This window comes from Elephantulus edwardii, unplaced genomic scaffold (assembly GCF_000299155.1).
Source record: "Elephantulus edwardii isolate Elephantulus edwardi_28Jun2011 unplaced genomic scaffold, EleEdw1.0 scaffold00064, whole genome shotgun sequence".
NCBI lineage: Eukaryota > Metazoa > Chordata > Mammalia > Macroscelidea > Macroscelididae > Elephantulus > Elephantulus edwardii.
Window position 1 is genome coordinate 12028654 of NW_006399814.1, and position 19165 is coordinate 12047818.

Here is a 19165-nt window from a genome sequence, read left to right on the forward strand (position 1 = left end):
ATTCTGCCCCCCACTCCAGAGGAAGGCAGTGTGAGGCTCGAACGGCAGGCGCTGTGCCCAGTGGAAGCACTCTGCACACCCCCCTAGCCTCTTTCCAGGGTCCAGTGGAACTACTGCTGGGGGCACGTTTAGCTTACAACCACAAGGCATGTACAAAATGTATGCTGGCTTCTCCTGTTTCCTCTCTCAAGTTTGTGGGCATTTTTTCACTTTACTCCATCGTATGCCACTGATTTAATACAAAAATGTTATTTCAATTCTCTGCTCTCCGAGGAGTACATTTATCTTGTGATACTGAGGGCTACCTTAGCCCCAACACAATCTGGCCTGCCTTACCTTCACCCAAAGTAAAGGTGCCCTATTTTAAAAAGCATGAAGTTAAGCCAGTGGGCTGTATTTTCACCTGCTGCCTTTTTCAGGGGAGGGATGAGTGTATATTGAGATCCGAAAGTACACTAGGGCTGGAGGACACCTTGCCTTTTCTGGTGGCCAAGGCTGGTCACAGGGATCACCTCTTTTCCCCAGGCCTTGTTCCTAGGGGCAAGAGGCAGGAGCTCTTTAAAGATGAGTCCTTGCTCTCACCTGCCAATTCTGGGGCCTGGCCTTTAATCCCAAGGGAGACTGGCGTCACCAGGCTACTCTCTTCATGCCCCTCTGGGCACTGCTCTCAGCCTCCTTAGATCTCAGAAGAGGCAAGACACAAACACAGCCTACAGCAGGAGTCCTCTCTCTAGGTGAGGACTGAGACTTGGAGAGGGTCAGTCACTTACCCAGGCTCACAGAGGACCTCAGTGGCAGAGCCCACACACTAGCTGCACCTCCCAGCAGGAAGACTCTCCTGAACAGTTTTCCTACATCCTGCTAACAATCAGAGGACAAGCCCTCTAGGGGTAAAGCCTGCTCTTTCTGGCCGCCTAGCACTTGGACTGGGTCCATTAGGTGCTCTTAAGTGCTGGCTTAAGTCTATCAATATCAGAAGCTCCAGAGTCCCCAAACCCAATGTCTCAGCCTGCTGGCTGATTTCTGGGGACTCTAACTTCCTGAAAACACAAATTTTAAGACAGCCTACCCTGGGGAAAGTCCCTTGCTCGCCCTGCTCAGCTTGCTTCTCTGCCCCTGAGGAAAACATAACCTCAAACCACAGAACTGGGCTCCAAGTCTCTTCTCCAGTTGTCCTTCAAGGGCTAAGTGGGTAGAGGGGTGGGGGTTTGCAGAAATATGTCACCTCTCCAGCCCCTGTGGTGTGAGGAGGAGATGTGGAGACTATTCCCACTAACACTCTAAGTCCCTGATTCTCTGGAAAGCCTCCCCTGCATCAACCCGCTCTCCTCGCTCTGCCCCCCCGCCCCCGAAGCTTTCAGTGACTAACCAACCCAGGAATCCTTGCCATACACACAGAAGAAAAAGTGGCTCCCAAAAGAGAGTTTTTACAAGTATAGGTACCTGGCAATCAGCCTCCTGTATCACAGCCGAATTTTGCTCTGTAGGGTTTTCAACGGCTGACTGTTTGGACACAGATGACCAGGTCTTTCTTCCAAGGCACCTCTAGTAGACGTCTAATCATCTGGTTAGCAGCCAAGTGTTGTTAACTATTTGTACTACTGAGGACTCACACATGAAATTCATGAGTCAGAGTTGATACTTCAGCTTTGATTTACACATTCAGGACCAAACACCAGACCAAGTATGTCATAATCTCTGGAGGACAGGGTACACCCTGTCTTTTATTGACCTTCCCTGAATTTCTGAGGCCGTAAATCTTTATGAGACTGCCCATCTCTTTCTCCCCAAAAGCTACTCTACTTTTGTTGTTAAGTGTGTTAAGTTGTAGACAACTCATAACAACCTTAAGAACGAAAAGCCCTGAACACTTCGTTTCTCTAAGTTCATAGGGTTTCCGGAGGCAAGCTATTTCGGAAGTGGATGCCACTCCTGCTTCCAAGCTTGTTTTAATTGGGGAGCTCCACCTAACACTGTTTACCATGGGGAACCATTATTGTATTTGACACATCAGTGTCACAGTGTTCAGCATCACAGCAACCACGAGTTACCTCTGTGCAGCAAATGCACAGACCTTAGAAGAAAGTTTGACCAAAAACAATTAAAACCAGGCCCGCGGGCTACAGATTAAAAATCAGCCATCTCTGGCTTGGCAGCATTGCTTTCTGTCCACTAGGCCAACTGATCTATTGTTGTTGTTGTTGTTGAGTGCCATCGAATCAAAAGGCTACTAGTTATTTTAAATTGCTGACCTTTTGGTTAGCAGCCTGTTTTGTACTACTCCACCAAAGCTCCTTGGAGAGTAGGGTGACTTGCTGATACTGGTATTAGAATCAATCTCTATGGCTTCCATTGGATTCCCAGAAATCATATCACATGAAGGGTCAAGCACCACTTATAGCTAACCTTCCAGTAGGTTTTCAGAGGCTGTAAATCATACGGGAGATTGCCCCATCTTTGTTTTGCAGAGCAGCTGGTGGCTTTGAATTGCCAGATAGGAGCTGCCTCTCGGCTAGCAGTTCAGTTCCCTACAGACTATGCCAAAGCACCAGTAACGGTAGTGCTATGTGGTTTATTAGGCCAGAAATCCAAGTTACCAGCAGGCCAACTGCATCCTACTCCTTCATAGCTGCTCTGGTAGGCTTACATGCCAAGGGACAGCCTGCAACTGGTTGAGATTCAAAAGGTGGGCAGAATGAAGGAAGGCAGGAACCTGTGTTCTAGGGCTGAGTCTTGCCTTTTCCTCTCACTAAGGGGATTCTGGAGCAGACTTCGGGTTTTATGCCCTTCCACTAAAAATACTAAGCCCAGGTACCTTGGGATTTTTCATTTCCGTTCTCTGTACTGAGGCCTGCCTCCTACCCGTTCTGGCCAAAAAAAGGAGCTACTCACTTGGTATAAAGGCCATTTAGGAAGTTGGACCTCAAGGCTCCGGCCCTGTCCAGGGTCCTGACTCTAGTCTGAGCACTTTCTCCCACACTAGATAGAGGAGGACCCCTCTCTGGTGGTGGTGGGCATCCCTAGCTTTGTACTTTCAGGTGTGGTGGGAAGTGGGGCTCTGAAAAGTCACCAAAGGGACCGGCCTGCCTATCTATATTCCAAATCTGTTAAATCCAGTCTCCCCATGGCTGGGGGCTTCACAATTTGCAGACCTGTCCTTACATTCTCCCCACATTAGTCCATATTTTTAATAAGATGGCCAAAACCACATGTCCTGCCAGGCAGGGGTCTGCAAGCACTCCCACTCATAATGGCCAGTCTGGCAGCAGAGAGGGTGACCAGCCTGCCAACCACCCCTCAGGCTGCTTACTCAAGAGGAATGAGGAAATGGATGCCCCCCCCGCCCCCCAGCAAGATGTTCAAAGACTTCATTTCTGAGACCCAAAAACTTATAAAGCCTCTCCATTCTCCAATTCATTCATAGAAAGAAAAGCAAGCAGCCCAGAGAAGAGATTTAGTACAAACACTATCTGCCGCCAAATCTCCACTTTCATCTCCGCCCTCTCATGAGCCAAATAATTTGGAAGCTTTCATTGATGGTTTCCTCTCCACCCCACAGTAACTCAGAATTTATGCCGGCCACGGCTCAGCCTCCTCAGAGGACGGACGAGGTTTCCCTCTCAGGCTGTTCTCCAGCCCACTACGTGTGTGCAGGCGCGGGTGGGGGAGTTTGTCCTTGGCGACAGTTCAAAGCAGGAAGGACTTTCTCACCCCTCCAGGACTTGGTGGGAAGGGGAGTGTCTCCTCAGACCTCAAAGCCACCTGCAGAGGATCCAGGGCTGCACTCAGTGGGGGAAGGGGGCATGCACAGTTTAACTTGGCAAACAGTTAGGCAAGGCCAAAAGCATTGATACCCTTTACAGTGGCTGATTCTTAATTTTAGATGGGGAAAGGTGCAAAGCTCTGGGCTGGAAAACCCAAGAGGCTGGGGAATTTTCGGGGCCCCATGCAAATTGCTCTTTCCCCACAGCTCTGCTGACACCTGTTTCCTCCCGCCCCTGCCCCAGGGAGTGGTGGGCAGCCCAGCCCAGTGATCTTCCAGACAGGCCCCTCCTCTAACTGGGGCGTGAGGGAGCAGGCAGAGGGAGGGCCTGACCCCTGCACAGCTTGAAGTCAGGAGAAGGAGCCAGAACCGGGAAGGTCCCCAAAGATTCCTCAGCCAGACCAGTCTGAGAAAGCAGAGGACAAGCTGGTTTCTGGGAGAGGCAGTTCTCCAGCAAAATGAGCCTCACAATTCCCTTCTCTTAAGGCCTGGAAGGCACATAAAGGTGGTAATTGTTTGCTAATTCATCATAGCAAGTAGGGAGCCTTGGTGGTCTCCAGGGAGATGTACCTGACAACCACGTGGTGGCCAGGCCTCCCAGGTCCAAGCACAAGCTTCCTGCCTCCACCTAAGCACATCCTATTTCCTCCTCCCAGCAGGTGTATGCCCGGCAGGCAGAGTGTCCTGCCACCCCCATCCCGGCTCTGCATTCCTGTTCAGACCACATTCCAGGAGATGTCTCCATTCATCTCCACTAGCCCCTCCCAAGGACCCCCAGGGAGAGCACTAGATTGGGATCCCAAGGCAATTCCAAAGTAATTAAACTGGGAGGTGGGGAAAAGAATAGTGGGAGGAGGGGAAGACATTTTAAAGGCACAAAATCACAAAGGTTCTCATCCCTACGCCAAAGGGGGAGTCTGTGGGTAGGATGGCTTCTAGAGCGGGAGTCCTTTTTTTTTAATGCAAATCTCAGCAGAAGACTCTCATTGGGGTTAGCTAATGACTGTGGTGTAAGGACTGGGAAGCCTGGCTTGAAACAAAGATACCCTTCCCCACCTCATGGGGTCCCCAAGGACTTCTGCTTTATATTTCACTCTGTCCACCCCAGAATTCAGGTGTGAAGGTCCAGCTCATCACCAGGCGACTTTGTAGGCTACCTAACAATGTTCGAAATAACAGCCAGGTTTGGACACTTCCCTGCCCCCAGCTTAGACACGCAATGTTCTTGCGGCCCCATCTTGGCCAAGAGCCTCTTCCCTGTTCAGCTCTCAGAGAAGGGTCCAGGGTTAAGCCCTGTATGGTTTCTGTGCTGCTGCCAAGGAGACAGTTGAAGGTGAGTGAGGGTCTTCCCCTGAACCAGCGATCTGAGCTGAGTATGCATCCGCCTACTCAGCTTTGCTAGGCTGGGCCTCAGAGGATCAGAAGTGAAGGGGGCATCTCAGAGGCCTGGCCAGGCCCATCCAGGGACTGCTTCCTGTGGAGCAATGGCTGCAGAGTGTCATGAACACTGAAGACTATGATGGCAGTAAGTCTTAACAAGCTAGGACTATGGCATTTTCTTGGCCCTCCTTCCTGGAATTTCTCACAGCAGCCATGAGCCTTTTTTGAAACATTGGAGTATGTCAATTATCTTGTTCATGACTCTCCAATAACTTCCTCTTTTGCTAAGAGCAATAGGAACAAATTTTCAACAATCTACAAGGCTTATGTGCATCAACAACCCCACCAGCATGCTCCCATTCATGCCACACAGGCTTCTCCAGCACTGTCTGTGCCTTATGCAGGGAGCACTTTTCTCCTGCCTCCCTTCCTATTGGTCTCTGCTCTTGTCCTCCCCTCCAAGGCATTTCTCAATACCCACCTCTGAAGGCTTCTTCTCGTTCTGTCGGGGCCAGCCCGACTTGGTGCTGCAGGGCAGTTTGGAGCATCGTGATGCAGATGTAGTGTGGCCTGTAGGGAGAGCACAGGCTGTTAAAGAGTCCTCCTAGGGCCAAGAACACCACCCATGCACAAGGAGAGGAAGCCTGAAGGGAAAGCTTAGGCTTGGATGCTCAGGAGGTGGAGACCTACAAGAGCAAAGGCCACTGGTGGGTGGGGATGGGAGTCTCAACCACTCACCAACCAGAAAGGCTTGAGGAAATTAAAGGCAGTTACCAGGGCTCATTATCAGGTGACCCTGGATAAGTCCTTTGTCCTCTCTGGGCTCTGTAATGTTGGTCAGTAAGTCTCCTAGGTCCACAACACTCTGGGAATGATACCCAGAGGGTACAGAGGAGCAGGGCAGGACAGTGGGAAGAGAGCTGCGCTTCAGGAGATCCACAGACCAAGCTTAGCCACTTGTTGGCTGTGCCATGTGGGGTAAATGGCTGCATAGTTCTCAGTCTATTTCCTCACTTATCAAGTAAGAGGAAGAGAATAACTGTCTTCAAAAGTTGGGTGGAAAGATGGAATTATTTGTCTGTGAAGTCTTAGCACAATCCCCGGCACACAGTGATTCCTCAATAAACATTGTTTTGTAGTCAGATGCTGTGGAGTCGGATCTGACTCACAGCCATTCAATTAACAGCATGAAACATTGTCCATTAGTTGCTATTATTAGGGTCCAAGGCCCCTTGCTAAGGAGCCATAGTAGGATAGGAGGCTAACTGTTGAGACGCTAGCTAAGCGTAGACTGTCTGAATCCACAAGCTGCTTCATGGGAGAAAGACCAGGCAGCCTTCTCCTGGGAAGATTTCCAGCCTTGGAAATACAATGGAGGATCAGCAATGGAGGATCACTGTAATTCAGAATCACCTTGATGGCAAGGGGGTTGGGTTTTGGTAGGCCTTTGCTGGGTTACAAATCCGGGGCCTCTATCCCTATGGGTCAAAGTCACAGCAAGCAGGGCCACAGATAGACACCTCTCTCCACCCAGCCATCCCCACCTAGCCCTCTGCTTTGGATGAACAAGGACAGCAGTTAAGAGTGGGAATGGTGTTTGGGACTGGAGGGAGAGTGTGCCCCAATCTGCTGCAACCTTGATGAAGTGACAGGTCTCAGCTGCCCAGACACTCACCCTTGTGCTGACTGACCCTCACAGGGCCCTTCTACCTGTGATGAAGTTAGAAGCACATGATGCTTTTCTTTTTGGCTCTCCTGGGTCAGGTCACAGGCAGCATGATGTGGCCACAGAGAGGAAGAGCTGACAAAGTCAGACACAGCAGCCAAGCTGAGCAGACAGACCTCAAAGGGTAGCCAAAAAGACTTAGAGATAAGGAAGGGGCTGGGACCTAACTGGTCATCTGTGCTCAGGCTCCCATGGAGCCACAGAGCTTTGGAAGCGTCAGGGGCCTGAGAGATCTTCCTAGTCCTGCTTGTTCTGTGCAACTGTGAACAAACCGAAGTTTGCAGGGCCCCAGGCGTGGTCTTTGGTACAGCAGCGCCCATTCCTCAGCCCAGCCCCGGAGGGCCAGCACTGCTAAGGTGCACGTCTCCAGCAGGGCAGATCTCTTGCCCAGCCAAACATATTCCTACTCCTTCCCTGACTTGTACATGCAGGCCTGGCTTCCTGGGTAACTGAAAACAGCTGCCTTGGGTCCCAGTACCAGGGAAGCACTTTGCTTTGTACACAAAACCTCCCTTCGTACTCCCTAAAACCCTTTATTTTTCCCTTGACAGCCTCCCCATTAGACATAGAACTGACATACCTATCCATATACAAGTCTACCTCTGAGATCTTATCCCAAAAGGCCATGAATGAAGGCCAGTTTCCTTCATCAACATCTTCAGCAAACATTTACTGAGTACCTACTATGTGCCAGATCTTAGCTGTGAGCTTAGGAAACAACAGTAAAGACACATGACCCCTCGCATCATTGTTTGGTTAAGAGATGGCCAAAATAACAGCAACGGCTTTGACATTTGGAGTGCTGAGACTCTCTAAAGTGTCCTGATGCCAAGGAAGGGCCAGAGAGAGGGGAAATGCTCCAAGCAAGAGGGAGCAGTATATGCAAGAGCAGAGGTGATGTGTTCAAACCAGAGCTGAGACCTAGAAGGGAAGGGGAATGGCAAGACAGGACAGCAGGGCCCTGGGGGAAGGTGGGGGGGGAAGTGCAGGATCTTCTCAGGAGCAGAGGGGCCTGACTGGACTTCCGCATGACCTGATGGGTCAACAGTTTGTCCCTGGCTGCTTAGTGGAGCTAGGACCTCTGCCCACGCCCCCAGTCTTGGCCAGATAACTATTCAAATGTTTTCCATGCAGAAGTCCCAAATGGAAGTCCTTACTGTCAGTGGTGTCAGAGTTGTCGCTGCTGATGGAGTATTTTCGCCTCTTCTCTTCCATCTGCAACAAAAGGCAGGCCCATTAAACTCAGAGGCTTAGGAAATCTCTATCTCACAGAAAATTGCCCCATAACTTACCTCCCCATATTCATTCCACTGCTAAAAAGAATGAGAACAAAGCCTGTCCACACAGCTTCTCTGTAAGCTCCACCACTGCACCCACCCCCACCCCGCTGCCCCCAATTCCCCATTACTCCCAACCCTGAGCTTGGAGAAAGGGTTGCATCTCCCGTCTCCAGAGCCCAGAGCCCTCAGAGAGGCAGAGATCTGGCCAGACTCAGACTTAACAGTGATCTTGACTTGCTGGAGCTAGCTTCCATTCAGCGATTCCACGCCTTCTGCAAGGTCTCATGCCCAGATGAACGTCAAAAGGGAAGAGGAAACAAGAAGGCTCTTCCAGAAGGACCATGTTCTCTGAACCCAAGCCAGCGCGGAAAGCACATCCTAAGAGTGGCAGCCAGCAGAGGTGGAAGCGAGCAGGGTGAGGGCTTTTCCAGGCTGAGTCACTAGATACACAGTGCTAAAGCTAAGCCTTGCTTTCACCAGTGAACAAAATCTTGGGCATGGCTATTCCCCACCCCGCTGACGATCACAACCCTTTTCCACAGAGACAAATCACCTTCATCTCTACTCCAGTACCTAACAGCAGGTAATATACCAGGGCAGTGCTTACCTCTGTAGCTCCTTCTCCTCTGGCACTACTTCTTACTCCCAATAGCCCTATGAATCGTTGGCTCTTAGCTCCACTGACAGGTGAAGCTCAGTGCCTTGCCCTGCTAATCACTGGCTGGGCTGGGATTTGAGTCCACTGGTCTGATCCCTGAGCTCCAAGTTGAGCTGTCTTTGAGCCCTCGGTCAGCTCCCACTTGCTGGAAGTGCTTTTCTCGCCCACTCTCACTAATCCTTTAGAGTCCTGGGCAGCAGGGCTTGCTCCTGTCTCCTCTTTGCAGGGAGCACACCCAGAGGCTTTTGTTAACCTGCCTCTAGCTGAGTCCTATGATGAGAACACATCTAGGTCTCAGGGTCCAGAATGCGCTTGACCACATTGCAGCTGGTCCTAGAACTGAGGTGGCTTCACTGGCTACAGCAAAGGACAGACAATAAGCATCATGGAGAAAGGCCTTTGTAGGGCAACTGAGGCCCCCAGCCCTGTTCTGGGCCCTATCTACTTGTTGGCCCTGGACCAAACTCTTCACACTGTGCCCTGCATTGTCCCTTGCTGAAATTAGGGTGCACTAGCTGGCCTAGTGGAAAGAAACTGCGCTGCATCCCAAAGACACGTGGTTCAAATCCACCAGCAGCTCTGCAGAAGGATGGGCATTTTCCTCCCGTGCGATTAATTGCCTCAGAAAACATGCCAGAGGGTCAGCTATGGGTCAGTTCTGACTCGATGGATTAAACCAGATGGGGCTCCAAACTAAGTGTGACTACCCAGACCTCGTTGAGCCGGAGAAATCTATCTCTGGCTTGCCCTCAGCTAAGAAAGAGATTTTCTCTCTCCATCCCAGCACCCTAGAAAGGGCAGGATGAGGATGACAGACTGGTTTATGGGGTTGCTTGTCACTCAGCTCCAAAGGCACAAGCAAAGGACTCTCTAGAGGGTAAGGTACCAAGGGACAAACAATGATGTAAACAGCATGGATGCCTGAGAGGCAGAAGCAAGCTGGAGGGAAGGGGTGAGGGGACAGTGGCAGACACCCTTGTACCCAAGGACTTCATACCGCCCTTTGCTGCAGGTGGGTATAATGAGTGCCTTCTTTTTACAGATGAAGAAACTGAAGTTCAGTGGTTAAGTGACTTCTTAAGATCATGCTACTTGTAAAAGGTCTATCTGACTCAGAAGACCATGTTCTTGATCCTCTGTGCAGCTGCCCAGCAGCTCAGGCCATGAACTTAGGGGGGCGATCATGCATTACTACTCACCACGGCCATCCAGGGTTCTACAAGTTCAGGGTGTCAAGTTCAGATTGACAGCACCATATCTCTATCCCACACTTTCCCAGCCCAGACCTCACTTAGAGCAAGGAGATGGGACCTAGAAATGTATCCACTCATTTTCTCCTGCAACCTGCACATGAATTCCATTTTTCTTGATTTCCAAAGAGGACATCATGGCCTTGGGCTTACGAGTCAGGGTTTTTCTAATATTATAAGCAGGGTCTTTGGATTCAGGGGGAGCTTGGTTCAAATTCTAGCTCGACCCCTCACAAGCCCAGGGACTCTGGGAGACATGTGTCTCTCAGAGGACATAAACTGGGTCTGGATTTTTACACAAATTCTCCTGCATTTAAAGTACTGGCAACTGATTTAGGTTTTTTAAAACACGTTGAGAGGGCCAAACAAAACACATCTGTGGGCCAGAATCAGCTGGTGAGAATAAATGAGAGCAGTGCAAAGTCCCTAGCACAGTGGTGGGAGATCCATTTAGGTGCCAGTTATGAATACCATGGCAGCTTCCAGCCAGGAGTCGTATTCGTCTAACCAGCACCCACTTGGGGAACTCATCACCTCAATCAGAGAGGGCAGTAACCCTTTGCAGTAAGAAGTTCCCTGAGAGCAATATCCCTCATTCAAATATTTCACCTCTCACAGTCTCCTGCTGCCAAAAGACCAGGAGGTGACCTGTCAACATGCAGATCTGCACCCACTCCAGGCAGTGCCCCTCACAACCTGCCTTTCATAAAACATACCAAGGGCCCAGGGATCTTCTTCTGGGCCAGGGCCACACCACTGGAGGCTGTTATTAAGGGAGCATATTTTGTGGTGGTTTAATTAAAATAATCACTAGGCTTCACAGGGAAGTCACTGTTTTGTGGGTGAAGCCTCTTTCCTTTGAACCAAGCTTGTTACAGAGGTCTCCCTGCTTCAGGTAAAGCCCTGCATCACAGTGGTGAATGAAGGTCTACACGAAGTATCCCCGCTCCACTTTGGGATAACCTTTCCAACTACCCTATGTCCCACATCCTTCCTCCCATCCAACCTAGTGTTGAACATGGAGGTGGGCCTGGGGATGTGGAGAGTTTATCATGACTTCTGGTTTTCCCTCTCCACTGGCCCAGTCAGCTTAAGATCCTCCAATCTCTCTCACAGCAGTTTTGCTTTGGGGGTACAAAAAGTGCTCTCCAAACCCTGCCTATACAGGAAATGCTAATAAAGAAAGTTTCCAAGTCCTTCTATCTGCACCAACCCAGGCCTTGCACGGACACATAGGTTGGGAGGTGGGGTTCCCAAAGTTTCCTTCACACGGAACCTTGTTCTGCATCTTCCACCTCAACAGTCACTCCTTGGCAAGTCTAGTAGCTTCTCCCTCCAGCACATATTTTTAATCTGCCGGAAAACAATGATTCTCGCATCTGGACCAATAGGCAACATCATGAGGGATTGAGAAGAGACTGAAACTATTGACAACTTCATCTTGCTTGGATCCACAATTAACACCCTTTGTACCAACAGTCAGGATAGTGTTGGAAAAGAGCACTGAGCATCCCACTGAGCATGGACGGTCAAAAGAACAAATAAATACATCTTGGAGAAGGTGCAGCTGGAGTACAGTTTGGAGGCAAGAGAGATGAGGCTTTGCCTCACATACTTTGGGCATGTTGCTAGGAGGGGCTATTCTTCGGAGAAGGACATGATGCTGCGAAGGGTGGAGGGTTAGCAAAGAAAAGGAAGACCCTCAACCAGGTGAACTGACATGGTGACTGCTGAAATGGGCTCTTGTGTGTTGGGAAGTGTGAGGATGGCGCAGGATAGAACAGGGTTCTGATCTTTTTGTTCATGGAGTCGCTATTACTTGTACTTGACGCAATGGCACCTAATAGGCTATTCCCTCTGATTGTAAGGTCCTATATGGTTGTTGCATGACTTTTTCTCCTTTAGGTCTGGACTTCACTGTTACTCAAAGTCTATGCCTTTTATTACTTTAGCTAAGAAAGTTCTTTATCCAACCATACAATTTCTTCAGAGCACCGATCACAGTCTGTGCGTATTATGTTGCTGTTTAATTTCATTTCCCTTGGAAATTCAAGTCCCATGAGAATACAGAGCCCAGTGTCTACCTAGCATTGTATTGTTCATATAATAGGACTCAATGCATGCCAAACGCAGAGTTGAGTTCTCATCTCCTGCTCCCAGAAGTGTGGGGACCACACAGCCCAGCTGGCCACCTGTGGCTTGCAGGAACAAATACCCCATCTCAAGATCTCGTCCTGTTTTCACAACCTGCCTTCCCCGCCTTAACCTCACACATTTTCCAGGAGGCTTTATTTGGTCGGGCTCCTGGCTAATGATCAATGTCAACTCAGTAATAGGGCAGCAATTTGGTGGCAGATGTTTTCTTGGCAGCACTACTCATTGGTCTTAGTGGGGGCCCTGGACCTGGACTTGAAACACCAATGCCCAATGCCAGCCCCCTTTAAAGACCTCTCCACAAATAAACTCAAATAAACACCCTGGGTCTCCATTAACGCCCTTCCAGCTGACCCTGGGAACAGTGGGCCTTTCAGGCCCTCTACAGCAGCAGCTCCCTGGGCAGTTAAAACACCCCAGCCTGGCCCCCGGCCTCTGCTCTCCAGGGGCCACCAGGCCTGCCCTGCCCGCCACCACACACAGCAGGATTTCGTCCTTCTCCTTAAAAAAAAAAAAAGAAGCTTTCAAACAGGCAATTTACCATTCCAGACACAATCTTTCAAAGAGAAACAAAAACTCTCCCTGTCTGAGGCAGACCGCTAAGGCATGTGTGTAATAAGATGCTAATACAATTTAATGATATTTCGGCTGGAAAACCCGTCCTCAGAGCCTCCTTGTGTTGGGAAGGCCAGACATTCAGAAAACAAGAGCTGCACACTCTTAAACTGCTTTAAACGGGGGTCAGAGCCCCACTCCTGCCTATCTCTCATTAACTTTAATGCCTTCTCAGGGACAGTAATTGCCGTTACAAAAATGATTTTATACACAGAGTAGAGAGCTGCTGCCTGGGAACCTCAAATCTGTTTCTGCAAGCTGAGGTGAGCCTGAATCCTCTCCCAAGAGTCCTTCACTACCCATCTGCAACATCAAGTGTCCCACAGTTCACCCCACCACCTACAGCATGCTCCTAACCTCCACTCCTTAGACCAGGTCTTAGACATAAACCAGGGAATCCTGAAAGCATGAGAGGGGCTCTGCCTACTTTATCATCCTTCAGCCCCTTCTCATCCAAGTCTTCCTCAAGGTGGGCAAAACTCTTGTCTACTTGCTTCCAAAGCTGGCTTCCCAAGCTAACTGCAGGACTCATGAGATCCCTTCTTCAGAGAAGGAAGCTGGTGCCCTGGTCTAGTCTAAAGGCGAGAAGCCAAAGGTCAAAGTTACATTTGACCCTTCCTTAAGTAATTAATAATTGCTAACATTAATTAAGGAGGTCCTGGTGATGTAGTCCATAGGGAGTTCTGATGTTAGTTCAGAAGGTAAAACCTCTCTGGTGGTTCAAGTTCACCAGCAAGGTCCACAGGAGAAAGATGGGCAATCTACTCCCAAGGGATTGAGAGCCTTGGAAACTCACGAGAGGGTCAGGTATGAGTCAGTTTTAACTTGGTGGCAATCAGCGAACACTAATCAAACGTGCATACACATCTGTTCATTCTTACTATCCCTGTTGGGGAGCTGCTGGTGGGTTTGAACTGCCACAGAGAACCTGCCTTTGTGTTTGCAGCACAACTCTCTATGCACTACACCACTAGAGCTCCCTACCACGAGGTGGTGGTGGTTATGTGTCTTTGAATTAAGTACAACTCATACCAACCCTATGAACAACGTATCTGAGCTTTGTCCTATCTTAAACCGTCCTTATATTCTCTGGCATACTTGAGTTCATTGGTGAAGTCACTATGCCAATCTGTCTCATTGAGGGTCTTCCTCTCAATGACGCTTCACCTTTCCAAGCATGATGTTCCTTTCCAAGGAATAGCTCCTCCAGCAACATGCCAAAAGCACCCGAGACAAAACTTTGCCATCCCTGATTCCAAGGAGCACTCTGACTGTACTTTCTTTAAGTTTGTTCTTTTGGCAGCACACAGGATATTCAGCACTCTTCTGCAAGGCCACAACTCAAAGGCATCGATTCTTCTTCTATCATCCTTATTCACGGTCCATCTACTAGACATATAGCAAATGGATGCAAACACCATGGCCAGGTGCAACATAAGTCTTCATATTGGCATTATTGCTCCTCAGTAATTTGGAGGGGTCCCAGACAGCAGACTTTCCTCCCAGTGCAATACATCTCCTAATCTCCTGACTGCTGGTACTTAGGGTATTGAATGTGGATCCAAGTAAGATGAAATCATTGATGTTTTCAATTTTTTCTCCATCTATCATGATGTTGCCTATTGGTCCAGGGGTGAGGATTTTTTCTTCTTGATGTTGAAATGTAATCCATATTGAAGAGCAGGAGGTAAGTACTGTTATTAATCTCATTTTTACAGATGAAGAAACTAAGGCGCCGTTGACTGTCACAGCTGGTAACTGAAAAGTCAGGATTCAGACCAAGACTGTCTGACTCCAGATGGTATATCCCACTCCCAGCAGGCAAAAGCGCACAGGTCCACAATTCCAGATTCCTGTAGACTGTCTGCGTGGAGGCTAAGGAGAGGACTCCCTCAGGAGACAAAACAAACCTTTGAGTTCTTACATTGTGAGACGCATCAACCAGGAATCTTGTGTTCTGAACTATACAGTAGAAGTCTCCCACAGAGGGAAGTAAACAGGGAGTACACGCTTCCTCACAATTGTAACCTGACCTCTTCTCAGAGAACGTTTAAGGGGAAAAGGGTGAAGTCCCTAGGGAGCTCAGTTGGCCTAGTCCATAGGGAGTTGTGCTACCAAGTGGTTTGAATTCCCCAGCAATCCCACAGGACAAAGATGGACAATCTTTCTCCCATGCAACCTACTGGCGGGCCAGCTATCTGAGTGTATGCCGACTTGATGACACTGAATTTGAGTTTTTGAGTTTGCAAGGTCCTTAAAGAGCAAACTGGATGTGATAAAAAAAATTGTACTAGAAGCCTCTGACCTAGGTCTTTGGACATAAGACAACTATCTCCCCATTAACAGGCACACCAGTTAACCAAAACATCACCCTTTAACCATAAGGATATGGTTTATTGTTGTTGTTCAGTGCCATCAAGTCACCTACCACTCAGAGTGACCCTATGAACAGTAAGTGTGAACCTTACTCTATCCTGCACCGTCTTTACAATTTCTAATCTGCTCAAGTTCATGGATTTCTAATCTGCTCAAGTTCATGGTTATAGTGTCTGTGTCAATCCATCTTCATAAGGGTCTGACCTTCCACCTTTCCCAGCATGTTGTCCTTTTTTCCAAGGACTTCTCCTCCTGACAACATGCCCAATGTATGTGAGACCAAGTTTCACTATTGCTGATTCTAAGGAGCACCCCGACTGCATTTCCTTCAAGACAGACTTGTTTGTTCTTTCAGCAGTCCAAGGGATAATCAGTACTCTTCAATATCATTCAAAAGAAAGGTATTGATTTTTCTTCTGCCATCCTTACTCACTGCCCAACTTTCAGATACAGAGGAGGTACTTGAAAAGACCATGGCTTGGATCAAGCGCATCTTAGTCTTTTAAGGGACATCTTCGCTCTTTAGCACTTTGGAGAAGTCCTGGACAGATTTTCCTAATAAGGCACATCTTTTGATTTCTTGATAGTTGTTGCCAGGGATATTGACTATGGATCCAAGTAAAATGAACTCTTTTGGCAGCTTCAATATTTTCTCCATCTATCATGATGTTGCCTATTAGATGGAGAAGTCAGTGTCAGAGACCCTGCCATGCACCTGGGCTCTGAGGACCTGCAACCCTTAGTAGCTGTCAATGAAAACTACGTGGAGGTTTCTGATAGTTTCTTGGATTGCTACTATTTAGCCAGGCAATCTAGGGAAAAGAAAAATACACTGGACTGGAAAAAGGCCCTGGAAATATTTGCTGTGTCCCAAGCCCAAACAACTCTATCCTTAAACACTTCATCTCCAAAAGTGCTGAGAAGACCCTTAGCCAAACAGTTTCAAAACCAACATTCACCACTGCAAGTCTTGCTGCCTGGGGCAAGGACTTCCCTCTGCGAAGCATTTGCTGTGGAACCAAATGCTTTTCCACTCACAACAACAGCCAACAGTACTTGGGACAACTGAGAGGGCTCCAGATCAAACAAACATCCTCCCCCCCCCCACTACTATGCAAACTTTCTCAATAAATTATTCACCCACTTCGGATCAAAGCCTGCTTTTGCAGCCTGTGACCTAAAAAGCAAACAGCATCTCTTAAACATGAAAGCCCTCCTCCCTGCCTGGGTCAGTTTTATTACTCATTCCTTCCTCTTACAGTTATTGTTGTTATTTTCCTTCTCTACTCCTTAGAGCTCTCACGAGTCTCAACCTGCCTGAGGAAGATGGAATAGGAGGGATAGTGCGCTCACTTGGAGTGCTAAGGTGAGAGAGGAAATCAGGGAGGGAAGAAGTCAGCATCCTGGGAACCCAGGAAACAAGGCCAGGCCTGGTTGGCAGTTCTTTGCCCCATTCTTTTGCCAAATGTTCTACTGGGAATTTTCTCAGTGAAGAAAAGGAATTAGTGCCACCCTGAAAGAGGGACCAAGCCATCCTATAGCCTCTGAGACCTAGGATTCAGTTTGTAAACATTAAAGTTAAGAGGGTGTTGTGAAGAGTTCACCTTCACTAAAAAAGGCTCTTTGCTTTTTCAGCAAAGGCAGAGTGGCCACAACCCCTCCAATTCCCCTTTGGTTTTGTACTGATACACATTTGAGGTTTTGCAATGACCCTCCCCCCCCCCATTTTTAATTCTGTGCATGGCTAAAACTTTTGAACCTCTGAATCCTGCGGGAAAATAAGCCAGGAGTGCCAAGCGATTGGGACAGGTTTGGAAATCTGCAGACACCAGAATTGTCCGCTGCAGAATGTCCTCATCATGGAGCAAAGGGAGATCATACCGGCCGCACCTCCTTTTTCTCCCAGGCGTCCTAGTCCAGCTGGAGGCCTGTGGTAAAAGAGTGGCCTGGCCAGGCTAAGAGGATTGTGCAGGAGGAGGGTGTGCGCGCCTCCAGCCTGCCCCTGGAGGCAGTCGGCGGGACCGCAGGCAGCAGGCGCGCCGGCGTGATTCCAACCGCGGGAGCAGGGAGGAGGAGCTGGAGGTGGCTGCTGGGGGCTCGGCCCAGGCGACGAAAGGGCAAGAGGTGGTTCGGGACCCAGGCGGCGCTGGGATATGGGCGTGACGCCAGTGGGGAAGGTGACGTTGGGAAGAGCAGCTGGGCCTCTTGGGGACAGGACAGTTGTGTTTTGCAGGGGACAGGGAGCTCCTGGGCCTCTGGAAGCTTGAATGAAGCCTTCCTCTTGCTTATCTTGTAGACAACCCCATGATCCGATAGAAAGCTGAGACTCGATAAGCTAACCCACTTCTATTCCCTGGTCGGGCTAAGGGGTTGTCACAGAGCCCGGGGAAGGGTGGGATGGGACCGGAGAGAGCTAGAAGTCTGCACCCAGCAGAGGAGGAGGCGGGTGGGAGCCGCTCCGCAGACGCAGGCGAGTGGGTGGGAAGGAAGGAGACAGAGAGAGGAGAGAGAAAAAAGAGAGAGGAAGGAGGTGAGGCCGGGAAGATGCCACTGCCGGGGGCGGGGCGGGGCCGGAGATCTGGCAGAGGGACTGCAGCGGTGCTGGATGGGGGCGGGGGCTGCAATGTCACTCATTTGGGGGTCAGGTGTGTGCGTCCCAGGTAGGGGCCGCCACTTGCCAGCATCTTCCCGGTACCACCTTAGGCGCAGGAGTGATGACACAGGGCAGGGGACTGCTGTGCCTTTTCCCGAGCGAGACGCGAACCAGCAGACTTGGGAGAAGGTAAACAAGGGCCACGCCCCCTGCCGTCGCCCCGCGGGCGCGCACCCGCTGCTCTGGCTGTTGCCGGTACATTTCCACTCTCCCAGAGCCTCTCCCCCGCCGGGCTCCCTCTCAGCCCTGGAGTGGGAGCAGATCTAAACCCCAGCCCCCGTCCCCTGCAACGGAGCCGTGCACCGTCCACACTCACCTGGAAAGGGTGTCCCCCGCCCCTCCAAAAAACTGTCTAATTTGTGCAGAGCCTGCGCACCCCAGAGCTCAGCATGTTACCCCCGCGTGCTCCCCGCGCGTGCACCTAACCCAGAGAGGGGGCAACAGGGCGGAGGCGGTGGCCCCGGAAGGTGTCTGGGGCCGGACTGGCTGCACGTGAGCCCAGCGCTGGGTCATGTGCACCGGCTCAGCCCTGTTCGGCGTCCGGACGTGCTGCGTATCAACAAAATGAAACTCGGGAGACAGGAGAGAAGATAGCTCCAGATCCTCCAAGTGCCCCCCGCCCCCACAAGGCTCTTGACCTCCCCCCACTCCCGGGACCTTTCTCCCGCTGCAGCTCCTTCGCCCGGCCCCAAGCCGCCGGGCAAGTTGCAGCCCCGGCGCGCCCCCGCCCGCCTGCGCCCCCTCGCCGGCCCGGGGGTGCTTTGCCGCAGTCATTAATAAAGAAGGTCGCCGAGCTCACCCTTCCAAAAGTTGTGGCATGCGCCCCTCTCAGCCTCCCTGCACTGTACTCTTTAAAACACGACTGACCAACATGCGCAATCTCTCTCCCCAGTGCTGTGCATCCCCCCCACCACCACCCCCCTGCGCGCTGGCTTCCTAGAACAGGCAGCCAGCAGGAGAGAGAGTGAGAGAGCAAGAGAGCGAGCGAGGGAGCAAGGAGCGCCGGCAGATCTGTTGCAAAAGCACAAAATTAAGCTGTGGAGATGCGCAGGGCCCATCTGCCGGAGACTGAATCTTACCTTGCTCCGCGTTGCCCTCCCGAAGGGCGCTGCCCGCGGCTACGCGCCGCGGAGAGGGCCGGAGCGGGAAGGATGCTCCCGAAACCTGGAGCTCCTGGGGCCGGCGCGGGCGGGCGGGGGGCGCGCATCCATCCGGGGTTGCGGCGAAGGAGGCAGCCCGACCCACGGCGTTCCCGGCCCTGTGCCCCCGCCGGGGACTGTCAATCCGCCGGACCCAAAGCCGGTACCGCT

The 19165-nt window shown here is 50.5% G+C and overlaps 1 protein-coding gene across 1 annotated transcript in view; it reads right to left on the reverse strand.

Moving 5' to 3' along the window:
• JADE2 (jade family PHD finger 2) overlaps nucleotides 1-18826 on the reverse strand; it is a 46042-nt gene extending 27216 nt beyond the window's left edge. Inside the window, exons 1-3 of the mRNA XM_006888062.1 lie at nucleotides 18655-18826; nucleotides 8027-8084; nucleotides 5625-5713 (exon numbers count right to left, since the gene is read on the reverse strand). Of these exons, the coding sequence (XP_006888124.1) occupies nucleotides 5625-5713; nucleotides 8027-8084 (147 nt within the window). The 5' untranslated portion in view covers nucleotides 18655-18826. The remainder of the gene's footprint in view (nucleotides 1-5624; nucleotides 5714-8026; nucleotides 8085-18654) is intronic.
• Between the last annotated feature and the right edge of the window lie 339 nt (nucleotides 18827-19165).